The sequence below is a fragment of the Capricornis sumatraensis genome, chromosome 8 (genome assembly GCF_032405125.1).
Source record: "Capricornis sumatraensis isolate serow.1 chromosome 8, serow.2, whole genome shotgun sequence".
Taxonomy (NCBI): domain Eukaryota; kingdom Metazoa; phylum Chordata; class Mammalia; order Artiodactyla; family Bovidae; genus Capricornis; species Capricornis sumatraensis.
The window spans coordinates 26,051,247-26,064,287 of NC_091076.1; the positions used below are offsets into that span (position 1 = coordinate 26,051,247).

The following is a 13,041-nucleotide window of genomic DNA, read 5'->3' on the forward strand; positions in this document are numbered from 1 at the left end:
GGTTTTTTTATTCCAAGTCCAGTACTCTTTCTACAACAGCATGGCATATACATTTGGAAATTTATGGGGACCACAAAATATCAGTTTCACTTTAGACTCTAGGAAAGGACTTAGACATCTGTGTTAAAAAGCACTTAGAATCAATTAGTAAGATAGGAATAGAATCTTCATCCTTAGAGAGTTTTACAAATCATAAGACTCTCCAGCCTAATCCGAACAGAGGCTATAGGAAGAGCTAAATGACTTAAAGGCTCCTTCAGCTCTTAAATTTGAGAATCCATATTTCAAGCGCAGATCATCATTCCAAGAGTTTTGATTACACTGTTAAGAATAACTTACCCGTATTAAAGCATCTGTTTCTGACAACTGGCAGGTTTTACTAACAATCAGGTCCACTTTTGAACCATGACTATAGAAGGAACAAATGTTCTCATGCAGTCCATCTTATCTTGGAAAAAGAGAGTAATACCAACCAAATGAATTCATGCTGGCTCTGTAGTAAGTGTGTGATCCCCTCCAAGCAATTTCAAGGGAAAAGGCCATCCAATATTAAACTGAGGAATTTGGTTTGCAGATGAAGTCATTCATCTTGTGGCCACTAACCACAGTTATCCAACTGATAACCGTGCCTCTCTTTGAATTCGAGTAGGTTTGATTTAAATCACTAGTTTTCCTACAAAGAGCACAGTTTTGTTTTTTGTTGTATAATCCTATATAACAGTCCTTGCAAGTTCGATAGTTATAGCATGCATTTCCTTACAAAAGCATAATACATTTAAGGCAGTAATTTTGATATCCCATTTTTGTAGCATATTAGAAAACAGAAGGATAATCTTTTAACAAGCAGAGCTAATTGTAGCAGATGGATTTGAAGTTACTGGAGAAGATGGTGAATTGTCTTCAAAGTGGAGATATGAGGGTTATTTTGTATTGTGTTTACATAGTGAAACTATTACCAAAATACATTATCTTTGAATACATACTTGTATTTTGGATGTTTTTTCTTAATCAGCATATGTACTTATTTTAACACAACAAGCACGTTTATTTTAAAATGTAATTACTATGTTTTCATTTAATTTGATTTCTTTACATATAGCTAGATTTGTACCAAACAGAATATGAAGCAAAATGTTAACCGTGCTCACTCACTCAGTGGTGTCTAACTCTTTGTGACCCCATGGACTGTAGCCCACCAGGCTCCTCCTCTGTCTATGGACTTTACCAGGCAAGAATACTGGAGTGGGTTGCCATTTCCTACTCCAGGGGATTTCCTGACCCAGGGATTGAACTCTAGCATCTCCTGCACTGGCAGGCAGATTCTTTACTACTGAGCCACCTGGGTAACTCCATAAAACAGAATTCTGTCTTTTAATTTAAAAGATTTTTAAATGCACATACATAGATTATTTCAGATTAACAAAAGAAATTTAAAATATTATCAGCTAACTTCACTCTCTTCTTTTTGTTTATATACAATTTGAAAGTAAACCTGAATCTTTCCACTTTTCAATTCCCAAATGAATTCCTTCCCTTTTTTTTTTTAATGAGTTCACTTTCATTTATACAAAAAACTTTTCCAGGAGCTATTCAGGCTAGTTCAGCCTCCATGTTCAAAAAGGTACACATATTTCCCTGAGAAAGAAATAGTAACCAAATGTAAAAGTAACAATTTAAGGAAAATCCAGCTTGAATGGACATGAATAATTTCCAGCTAAGGTGTTTTCTGGGCTTCCTGGTGGCCTAGTGGTAAAGAATCTGCTTTCCAATGCAGGAGACACAAGTGTCATCCCTGGGTCAGGAAGATCCCCTGGAGTAGGAAATGGCTACCCACTTCAGTATTCTTGCCTGGAAAGTTCCGTGAACAGAGGAGCCTGGTGGGCTACACTTCATGGAGTCACAAAGAGTTGGACATGACTGAGCAACTCAACACACATACACAGGTGTTTTCTATATATATACCACCTCACTAATTACTGTCTGGAGTATTTATCCAGTCTTTGGGTCCAACAGTACTTTCTGAAATTTGAAAAAAAATTTTTATTGCAATAGAATTGATTTACAATGTTGTGTTGATTTCAAGTGTATACAAAGTGAATCAGTTATACATATACACATATACTCTCTTTTTAAAGATTCTTTTCCCATAATAGTCCATTGCAGAGTATGGAGTATAGTTCCCTGTGCTATGCAGCATGTTCTTACTAGTTATCTATTTTATATATAGCAGTGTGTATACGTCAGTCCCAATCTCCCAATTTATCCCTCCCCTCATTATCCTTTAGTAACCATAAGTTTGTTTTCTACATCTGTGACTCTACTTATTTTGTAAAGAAGTTCATTTGTACTCCTTTTTGAGTCTATGTATAAGTGATAGTGTATGGTATTCATCTTTCTGTTTCTGATTTACTTTGCTCAGTATCACAACCTCTAGGTCCATCCATGTTGCTGCAAATGACAGTCTCTTGTTCTTTTTAATGGCTGAATAATATTCCACATGAAACTGGATTGAATACTGGATTTGTCCAGGTCAGCAGTGATGGTAGAAATCTTTCTGAACTGCTATTAAATGTTAGAATCTCATGCGATAATCTCTAATGAACCAGGAAGCTTCCCTGACTCCTTCTATTCCTTGGTGCTTTTTTCTCTATACTCTTACCAGCCACTATTTATTTGCTGAGTGATTTAACCATAGCACAGTGATTTATCATGACTGACATTATTTGCAGAATAACTGTTGGATGCCCAGGTGAATTCTTCTCATCAATTAAGTCTTAGTAGTCTGGTTGACTGGACAAATAAGGACTATTGGCATTACCATGACTATTGTTATTGAATCAGGTATTGGGATTTGATAAGAAAAACTGGATTATAGATTCTTGGCTTGATGGGTTCTACTCAGAAACTTTTCCTTAACATCATCTTAATACACAATAGGACATTTTTATCTGCTGTGGCTCTGTTAGAACTCTGATTTCTATATTTGAATGAGTTATACTGATCTCTGTCATCATTAGATGATTTTTTTAGCATGAGAATGAATGTGGAAGGGCTAAACTAATTATAATTTTCACCCGTGATGAGGACAAAAGTGAACTATCTGCTGTTGTAATCAGATTGTGTGTTACTTGACTTGTTCAGAGATGGTAGGTATTATGAAATTAATGTTTGGCAATAATAAGAGTTACCAGTTATGTTGCAGCTTTTAGGTCCCAGGCGCTTCCCATACACTGTCTTAGATAATCCTCCCAAGACTCCTGTGTTCCCAAAATATCCATTTTACAGAATGCTTGTACCCTTCCCCATCCCTCCAACCTCCCAGCCCTTGATAAACACCAGTTTACTTTTTTGTTTCTATGAGTTTGACTTTTTTCCTTTGCTTAATGCCATGTTTAGATGCAAGTCAGTGTACATTTCGAGCAGTCGATGCTGAGATATTTAGCACTGCACTGCCCTCTTGTGCTTTTGACCACATTTACAGCATCAAGGCGATTAAAATCTCACTGCCTTCTTTGCACTCAATCTTCCCTCTAGCACTTCAACAGTTGAGTTTGCCCGCTTGTTTTAAATTTAAATGAAGGTTTATGAAGGCTCTTGGCAGAGAATGGTGTCTTTGTCCACACTGGAATCCTGAACACTTCCTCCCCTGCACTCAAGATTTTCTCCTCTTCATTGCTCTCTCTTAATACTAAATTGTATAAAAGAGGTAAAAAGACCCCAAAGCGGACAGTTTCCAAGAGCTCAAATGTTCGAAAGAGAAACTGCAATATCTATTGAGCTGCAAAGTTGTGTGTGTTCCAGTATTTCATTTTTATAATTAGTCAATTATGAATTCCCAGTTATAAATAATCGATGTTATCAGATCTGAGAGGAAACACATTTGACAAATGGTCAAACCAGTGAAAAACCTAATTCAAGGCATCCTTAAAATGACTTTAAACAGAAAGAAAAAAAAAACTCTGAGAAATTTAAACTGATAAAAATGCTGACATGTAAAAAGACTCCCGAAGTAAACCAAAATAACCATTAAAAAATAATAATAACTGAGAAACTTGCTTTCCTCAAACTATTAATTTGACGTAATTGTCCTCTGAGCCAGTTTGATTTCAATCAAACTGGTTTCTTCCAAATCATATTGTGAGAACTTGTTTCTAATTTGTCTTTGGCCAAATCCCATGCTACCCACACAAGCCAATCAATATAAGAAATTTAATCATCCAAATGAGGGTTTTTTTACTTTTTACCTAGAAAGGTATGAATTCAATTTGTCCTCCCTTATATATCCTGCTTGATTTTTTAGTGTTTTCATAACCATGTAATTTGATCCTCACAAAAAGCTAGGAGATTATTTCTGTTTTACATGGGAGGAAATGAAGTTTCAGTGAGGTTAAAGGATTTGTCCAAGGCCACATGGTTCGCTAGTGGACAAGCATCCAAGTCTCTGCGACTCCATGGACTGTAGCCCACCAGGCTCGTTGTCCATGGAATTTTCCAGGCATGAATACTGGAGTGGGTTGCTGTTTCCTTCTTTAGGCTATATACGGGGGCCAATTCCATCACAATCGTGGCAAGAATGTAGACCCTGCCTTGCCCTTAGGGATGGAGCCTATAACAGTTTAGGAACTTTTACACTCAGTTTCAATGTACTAACCAGGTGTTCACAGAATTTTGCTGTGGAATCTGAGGGAACTGAGCTTGTTTTTAGGGTAGAGTTGATATATCTATCAGTCAATTTCTGTGTGTGTATGTGTGTTTAGCTCCTATGATATGACAATATAGAAAAACACACAAGGATTTTTGACCAGGGCTACCAAGTGTGTAATGTTCTCAAACATTCTGCTCTCCAAGTTGTGCAATATGATCAAGGAAAGCCAGCCCACATTTGTTTGTTCATTCATTCAGGAAATATCTATTTAGCATCTGTGCTGTGTCAGGTACCATCCTAGGTGTTGGGGATATAACAGTGAGCAAAACAAAGTCCTACTTCATAGACTGTTCATTCTAGCAAGACAGTAAGTAGTATACAGCAGAGTAGGTATTTGAGGGATAAATCAGATGGCTTTTCATAGTGACCACGGCCAATACTCAGGAAAAGAAGTCACTGAAAGTTCAAGGAAGTATGTTGCTGTTACATGGAACCACAAGTGATTGAGGTCAAACTTTTTAATGTGTGTTATACCAGAGGTTATTTGTGTCATTTGGGGGAATATCAGTTTTATGATAAGAGTAAGACTAGAAATGGATTCAGATCTTGATTCCTGTCTTTATTAGTTGTGTGATCTGAGATGTGTTACTCAGTGGTTTTTACTGTTTTCTCATCTGTAAAATGGAAATAATATTAGTACCTATCGTATCTCTACCTCATAGAGCTACTATGAAAACTAAAAGGATAGATAAGATAAAGAAAATTTAGCACAGTAACTAACACAAATCAAGAAATTAAATATAACTGCTGTGTCAGTCAGGATGCTTTCTGTTGCAGGTGATAGAAATAAAAAAGTTACTGCTCCACATAGTTATATCAAACAATGCCTTTGGACCCAATCATTCTGTCTATTATTTCAGCTGTGTTCCCAAGAACAAGTAATATCTGAATAAAAATTCATAAATATCGAGCTCTTAAATATGACATGGTTCCAAGCACTTTGAACGGATTATATTATTTAATGTTCACAGCACTCAATGAGGTAGGTGATATAACCATCTCATTTTACAAGTGAGGAAACTGGGACACAGGGAGGTTAATAGCTGGAAAGAGCAAAAACTGTTTTACTTTAGAACCTTTGCGCTTAACCATTACACAGAATCCTTCTGAAGAAATTAATAGGTGAAGAGGATAGAGTTTCAAATAAGAAAAAGTAAAGTATTATAGATAATTTTGACTTCTCATGTGACTAATAAATTCAATGAAAAATTGTGGGCTCATTTATCTTGGCACCCAAAGCATCTAACCAGCGTGCACACAGAAAGCAACTAATAAATATTTCACAACTGAACTGATTCAGCATTAGCAATCTTCTTTACTCTCTGCTTTCTCCTTAAGTATTTTAGCTTTGCATTTGCTAACTACTCACCTTGATCAAAAGTATTAGCCAACAAGCTTAGGCACATAGTTATTTCATTTTAAAAAACTCGAAAAGAACTAATAGTAAACACCCCTATATTGAGATCAGAAAGGACTTTCTAACACTGAAGTGGGTCCCTGGAAAAGAAAAATTTCCACCTTCTCTGGCGCCCTCTTGTGCTATGTCATGGAAACTAATCCAAAGTGCTGATGCTTCCAGGAGTTGAGAAGTGAAACAATCTTAAAAAACTCAACACACACACTCTTAGAGATTAAACCCTTTTCCGCCCATCTTTCCGTGTTACACTAATCAGTGCTTGTGTCAGGAATTGTAAAATATTGTGTAACCTGGTTTTACCTAACCAGGTAGGCTGTAATTTATCTACTGCTACTGCTAAGTCACTTCAGTCGTGTCCGAGTCTGTGCGACCCCATAGATGGCAGCCCACTAGGCTCCCCCGTCCCTGGGATTCTCCAGGCAAGAACACTGGAGTGGGTTGCCATTTCCCTCTCCAATGCATGAAAATGAAAAGTGAAAGTGAAGTCGCTCAGTTGTGTCCGACTCCTAGCGACCCTATGGACTGCAGCCTACCAGGCTCCTCCGTCCATGGGATTTTCCAGGCCACAGTACCGGAGTAGGCTGCCATTGCCTTCTCCAGTAATTTACCTAACCAGTTTGAATTTCCTCCAGCTCTTATTCCTAGAGATTCATACAACCTATAAAATGAACTTATGTGTGTTTTTGGAAGCATGTGTGACTTGTGTTATCTGGCAGGACTGCCTTCTCTCTCTCTCATCCTTGGGTCAAGGCTCTGATTTCCTTAAAAAAATTTAAAGCTGCAGGAAGCTGTCTTTGGAAGAGGGCAGTCCATCTACTTGTCCTTAAAGGGCTCCCTGAGGTAGCGCTGCTTATTCATCAAAGTCTTGCAGTTTTCACTGGTTCACTGGTACTACTTTTCAAGTCCCCCTTTCATGTCCCCCTGCATCACTGGACTCTGACATGTGAGCACTGGAAAGCAATAGAGGCTCAGGAGGTAAAAATGCAAGTGATAGATTCTACATTGCCTTAAACGAGCTGTCCTGCCCCAGCAGTTGGCTAAACAGGCTCAGATGTTTCAGATTATTAAACTTTAGCTGGAACCTGCATTATATTTCCGTGAAACTGAATAATGATGATATGAAAATTATTAATAATAATGACTGAATTTTATTTAGTGCTTAATAGTTAAGCAATAAACACTAAATACATTGCTGCATGTTTTAAGGCAGCGTCTTGCTTCATTTTCACAAGTCTCCTAGGAAGTAAGTAGTGTTATAATTGTCATTCACAGATAGGAAAACTGAGATGCAGAGAAGTTACATAATTTGAGAGACACCATAGCTTTGAGAGAATCTGTCTGCTATAATTGTCTGAGCCACAAGACTACAGTTCCAATGATGGCTCTACTACTTTCTAACTGTGTGACTTTCGGTTATTTGCTTAATCTCTCTGTGCCTCAGTTTCCTTGTGTATAATAACTCGTGCTTCAGAAGCATATTGCAGGTATTAAATGAGCTAATGGTCCTTAGCATATCGTTAAGTGCTATAAAAGTACTTTTACAAAAGGAAGTGAAGCCTAGGTTGGTTCCGACCACTATATATTCTCAATAAGATGAAGATTATGCTTTTTTTTTAATGGATATTGTTATGAAATGGATCCTAATAACACGTCTAGGCAAGGTGAATTTCTTCTGGGTGCAGCACAATCATCAAAGGATCTTTAAAAACTACTGATCCCAATTCAATAGGTCTAGGGCAAAGCCCAAGCATCTTTATTTTTCTGAAGTTTTAAGAGATACTCATCTATAGCCAAAACTACAAGTCACTGCTGTAGTACTTAGATGTTGACAAAGATCTTTTCCATAATAAGGTAATATTTATTCAGGGGTTTCTATATGCTATATACTGAGTGCTTTATTTGGATCATCTCATTTTAATCCTCCAACAAAAGCTTCATGAGTTAGCTAACTACTTCATCCACACTTTACAGACAGGAAAACCAAGGAAAAGAAGGTAAGGAACTTGCCCAGGGTCATTTTCATAGCTGGTGGCAGAGTGGGGATTTTAAACCCAGTGGACCAATACCATGGCCTGTACATTTAACTAGCAGCTTAGACTACCTTCCCATATAGGGTCTAATTTGAACTTTGAATAAATCTTTCACATAAAAAAATAAAAACAAACTTGCACATAAGCCTGTGCAGTAAGCTGGTTTTGCCATTACTCATAGTTTATAACTGCAGAGACTAAAACTAAGGACTGGACCAAATATACACAGCTAGTCAGTGTACAAGCTGAGGCTTACACCTGGGTCTTATAACTTGAAATCCTATTCTCTTTCTCTATTGTCACAGAGAACTTCAAATAAACCAAAGTATTAGTTGCTCAGTCATGTCTGACTTTTTGAACAGTAGCCTGCCAGGCACCTCTGTCCATGGAATTCTCCAGGCAAGAATACTGGAGTAGGTTGCCCTTTCCTTCTCCCAAATAAACCAAGGTAGATAGTTCTTTTATAAGATCTTTCATATGCTTTACCTTCTCTTTCCTACAATGACTGCTTTGATCCATGCCATCATCCCCTCTGGCAAGAGCTTCAACCAAAAGCCCTCTTCTATCTTTATCTCTTTTCTGCACACTACTTCCAGTTTCTTCATCTACTAAATGCAGAGCTCATCAATCTTTAGATTAAAATTTGGCTAACATCTGTTGTGTCTGCCATTTGCAGTAGGTTGAACGGTGGCTCAAAAAAAAAAAAAATATATATATATATATATATACATACCCTAGCCCCTGGGACCTGTGAGCGTGACCTTATTGGGGGGCGGAGGGACTCTTTTAAAATGTAGCTAAGGAGTGGCGCGCGCACGCTTGCTCTCGCGCACCCCTTGCTCCCACAGTCCTCTTTGCGGAACCTGTTTTGCATCCACCTCGTGGCGGAGCGCACCAGTGCAGTGACGCGCAGAAGCCCCGCGCCACCCAGCTGGCCACAACAGTTTCAGAGCTCGCGACTCTTAAAATGGCAGAGCAGCTTTCCCCGGGAAAGACGACGGACCAGGTGTGCACCTTTCTTTTTAGAAAGCCTGGACGAAAGGGGGGTGCAGGCCGTAGAAAACGCCGGATCTGCGACCAAGAGTCTGGAGGCGGAGGCGGCGGCGGCAGCGGCAGCAGCAGCAGCAGCAGCGGTGACGAAGGCAACAGGGTGGTTCGTCCGGAAAAGAAGCGAGTGATCCACACTCCGATGGTCCAGAAGACCCAGGGCGGTGGTAAACAGAAGGGGGCTTCCGGGGACCGGAGTAGCGAGGAGGAAGTAGAGGAGCCCGAGAGTCTGGGCGTGGTCTATAAGTCCACTCGTTCGGCGAAACCCGTTGGGCCGGAGGACATGGGGGCAACCGCTGTGTACGAGCTAGACACGGAGAAGGAGCGTGATGCACAAGCCATCTTTGAGCGCAGCCGGAAGATCCGGGAGGAGTTGAGAGGCAAGGAAGATGATAAGATCTACCGGGGAATGAATAATTATCAGAAATACATGAGGCCTAAAGACGTGTCTGCGGGTAGTGGTTCGTCCGGAATGGCGAGGAAGGGCCCCATTCGAGCTCCCGAGCATCTTCGTGCCACCGTGCGCTGGGATTACCAGCCCGACATTTGTAAGGACTACAAAGAGACCGGCTTTTGCGGCTTCGGAGATAGTTGCAAATTCCTCCATGACCGCTCAGATTACAAGCACGGGTGGCAGGTCCAACGCGAGCTCGACGAAGGTCGCTATGGCGTCGATGAGGATGAAAACTATGAAGTGGCAAGGGATGAGGAGGAACTACCATTCAAGTGTTTCATCTGTCGCCAGACCTTCCAAAACCCTGTGGTCACCAAATGCAAGCATTATTTCTGCGAGGGCTGTGCACTTCAGCATTTCCGCACCACCTCACGCTGCTACGTCTGTGACCAGCAGACCAACGGAGTCTTCAATCCAGCGAAAGAATTGATCGCCAAACTGAAGAAGCGTCGAGCTGCAGAAGAGGGCGGTGCTTCTCATTTCCCAGAAGACCCCGATAAGGGTCCAATTCCCATTACTTAATTTTCCCATTATTCTCAAATCTCGAAATGTTTTGTTGTTTTGGAAAAAAAAAAAAACAAGTGTAGCTAAGTTACAGACCTCTAGGTGAGATCATTCTGTATTTTTCAGGGTTGGCCCTAAATCCAGCCTTAAGTATCCTTGTAAGGCAGAAGAGAAGGCCATGTGAAGACAGAGGCAAAGACTGGTGTCCCCAGCCATAAGCCAAGGGATCCCTGAAGAAACCAGAAGCTGGAAGAAGCAAAGAGCCTCCAAAAGGAACATGACCCCACCAGCACCTTGATTTCAGACTTCTAGCCTTCAGAACTGTGACAGAATACACTGGTGTTGTTATAAGCCACTCAGTGTGAATTTGTTATGGCAGCTGTAGGAAACTAATATACCATTTCTTTACCTCTTCTTGACTTTGAGGGTTCATGACATCTCTGGCTTCCCTGCTCATTTGGCTCTGTGCCTCAAATAAACCCTCAGCCTTTCTGGGACTCCTTCACTGTCTTCTGTGTGGGACCCTCGGGTCCTTTATGTGCTCTCCCTCATGTTGCTTCTTTGTTGGAAAGAAGACATGCCATGGCAACAGAAGTTCCCCCTCAGAAGGGAACTGGCTTTTGGGTAACATGGGGAAGGAGATGAACTCTGTAGGGACAGATGGTGTGTAAGCAGAGCACCATTTGCCCATGAGTTCCTTTCTGTGTTTTCTCCTTTCTTAAAAAAATAAATTATTGTTTGTTTACTTTTGGCTGGATCTTCGTTGCTGCACGTGGGCTATTCTCTAGTTGTGGGGGCTGCTCTTCTCATTGTGGTGGTGTCTCGTTGCAGAGTGTGGGCTCTAGGCGTGCTGGCTCAGTAGCTGTGCTGCAATGGGTTTAGTTGCCTGCAGCATGTGAGGTCTTCTCGGACCAGTGATTGAAACTGTGTCCCTTGCATTGGTAGGAGGATTCTTTACCACTAGACCATCAGGGAATCCCTCCCCCCACCCCCTTTAATCCCTCCCTGCATTGTTTCCATTAAAGAGCACATCTGAGCCTTACTACCTGCACAATTTGTACCTCATTTTTGGGTACCATCTGCAAAGTAAGAATGTTTGACAAGTTGACTCCTTCCTCTCCTTTGGGGTCACATAAAAGATGAAATATCATACAAAAGGTTTTCATGAGTACCAGCTAAGTGTCAACTACAAATTGGCACTTACCAAGAGCATTGCCAATAACTGAACAACAAAGGCATTTGCCATCTGCCTCTGTGGAGACTGAACCCCATGCTGCTCTAGCTGTTGACCTTCAGCAACCCCTGAGGGAGTTCAGGATGGAGTGAGGCACTCTGTGCTCCAGGGAATCTGGTGGGACAGGTCTTTAGATAGTCGGATGTTTTTAGGAACAGATTTTATGATCTCAATCCTTGCATCTAAAAAAGCACTAACTCCCTTCATGGTGACATCAGATCCTTGTGACTAACAAAAAGCCTTTTGTAAAATGAGTGTTCATGGTATCGAACTCCCCCTTCACCAAAACCTTATAGACTTTCCCCCACTGCCGCTTTGGAGCAGTCTCTCAGAGCTATCTGAGATGCTGCCTCCTGGGCTGCAGTCCTCATTTTGCCCCAAATAAAACTTAACTCACAACTCTCAAGTTGCACATCTTTTTTAGTCAATATAAGTATTAAACACTACCCCAAGAACCAGGACTATATCAGTGAGATAGATGTGGTGCCTGAACTCACAGGGTAGTCTTCCTGGGTTGATGAATACCATGCTTATCTACTTGGACTTGCCCAAGGTCACATAAGCTATTAAGTGGCTAAGATTCACATCTGATTTCAAAGTTCACGCTTTCTACCACATCATGCCTGTTAACCAGTGTTCTGGCATGACCAGGGCTTCCTTGGTGGCTCAGAGGTTAAAACGTCTGCCTGCAATGCTGGAGGCCTGGATTCGATCGCTGGGTTGGGAAGATTTCCTGGAGAAGGAAATGGCAACCCACTCCAGTATTCTTGCCTGGAGAACCCCATGGACGCAGGAGCCTGGTGGGCTACAGTCCAGTTCAGTTCAGTCGCTCAGTCGTGTCTGACTGTGACCCCATGAATCGCAGCATGCCAGACCTCCCTGTCCATGACCAACTCCCGGATTTCACTCAGATTCATGTCCATCGAGTCAGTGATGCCATCCAGCCATCTCATTCTCTGTCGTCCCCTTCTCCTGCCCCCATCCCTCTCAGCATCAGAGTCTTTTCCAATGAGTCAATTCTTCCCATCAGGTGGCCAAAGTACTGGAGTTTCAGCTTTAGCATCATTCCTTCCAAAGAAATCCCAGGGCTGATCTCCTTCAGAATGGACTGGTTGGATCTCCTTGCAGTCCAAGGGACTCTCAAGAGTCTTCTCCAACACCACAGTTCAAAAACATCAATTCTTCGGCGCTCAGCCTTCTTCACAGTCCAACTCTCACATCCATACATGACCACTGGAAAAACCATAGCCTTGACTAGACGGACCTTAGTCGGCAAAGTAATGTCTCTGCTTTTGAATATGCTATCTAGGTTGGTCATAACTTTTCTTCCAAGGAGTAAGCATCTTTTAATTTCATGGCTGCAGTCACCATCTGCAGTGATTTTGGAGCCCAAAAAAATAAAGTCTGACACTGTTTCCACTGTTTCCCCATCTATTTCCCATGAAGTGATGGGACCAGATGCCATGATCTTTGTTTTCTGAATGTTGAGCTTTAAGCCAACTTTTTCACTTTCCTCTTTCACTTTCATCCAGAGGCTTTTTAGCTCCTCTTCACTTTCTGCCATAAGGGTGGTGTCATCTGCATATCTGAGGTTATTGATATTTCTCCTGGCAATCTTGATTCCAGCTTGTGTTTCTTCCAGTCCAGCAT

At 41.1% G+C, this 13,041-nt stretch overlaps 1 protein-coding gene across 1 annotated transcript; it reads left to right on the plus strand.

The window, feature by feature from the left end:
- Window positions 1-9,119: 9,119 nt before the first annotated feature.
- On the plus strand, window positions 9,120-10,175 carry LOC138084693 (E3 ubiquitin-protein ligase RNF113A-like). The gene has a single exon (XM_068979059.1). It carries the CDS (start codon window positions 9,120-9,122, stop codon window positions 10,173-10,175), a length of 1,056 nt encoding a protein of 351 aa, XP_068835160.1.
- The last annotated feature ends 2,866 nt before the right edge of the window (window positions 10,176-13,041 follow it).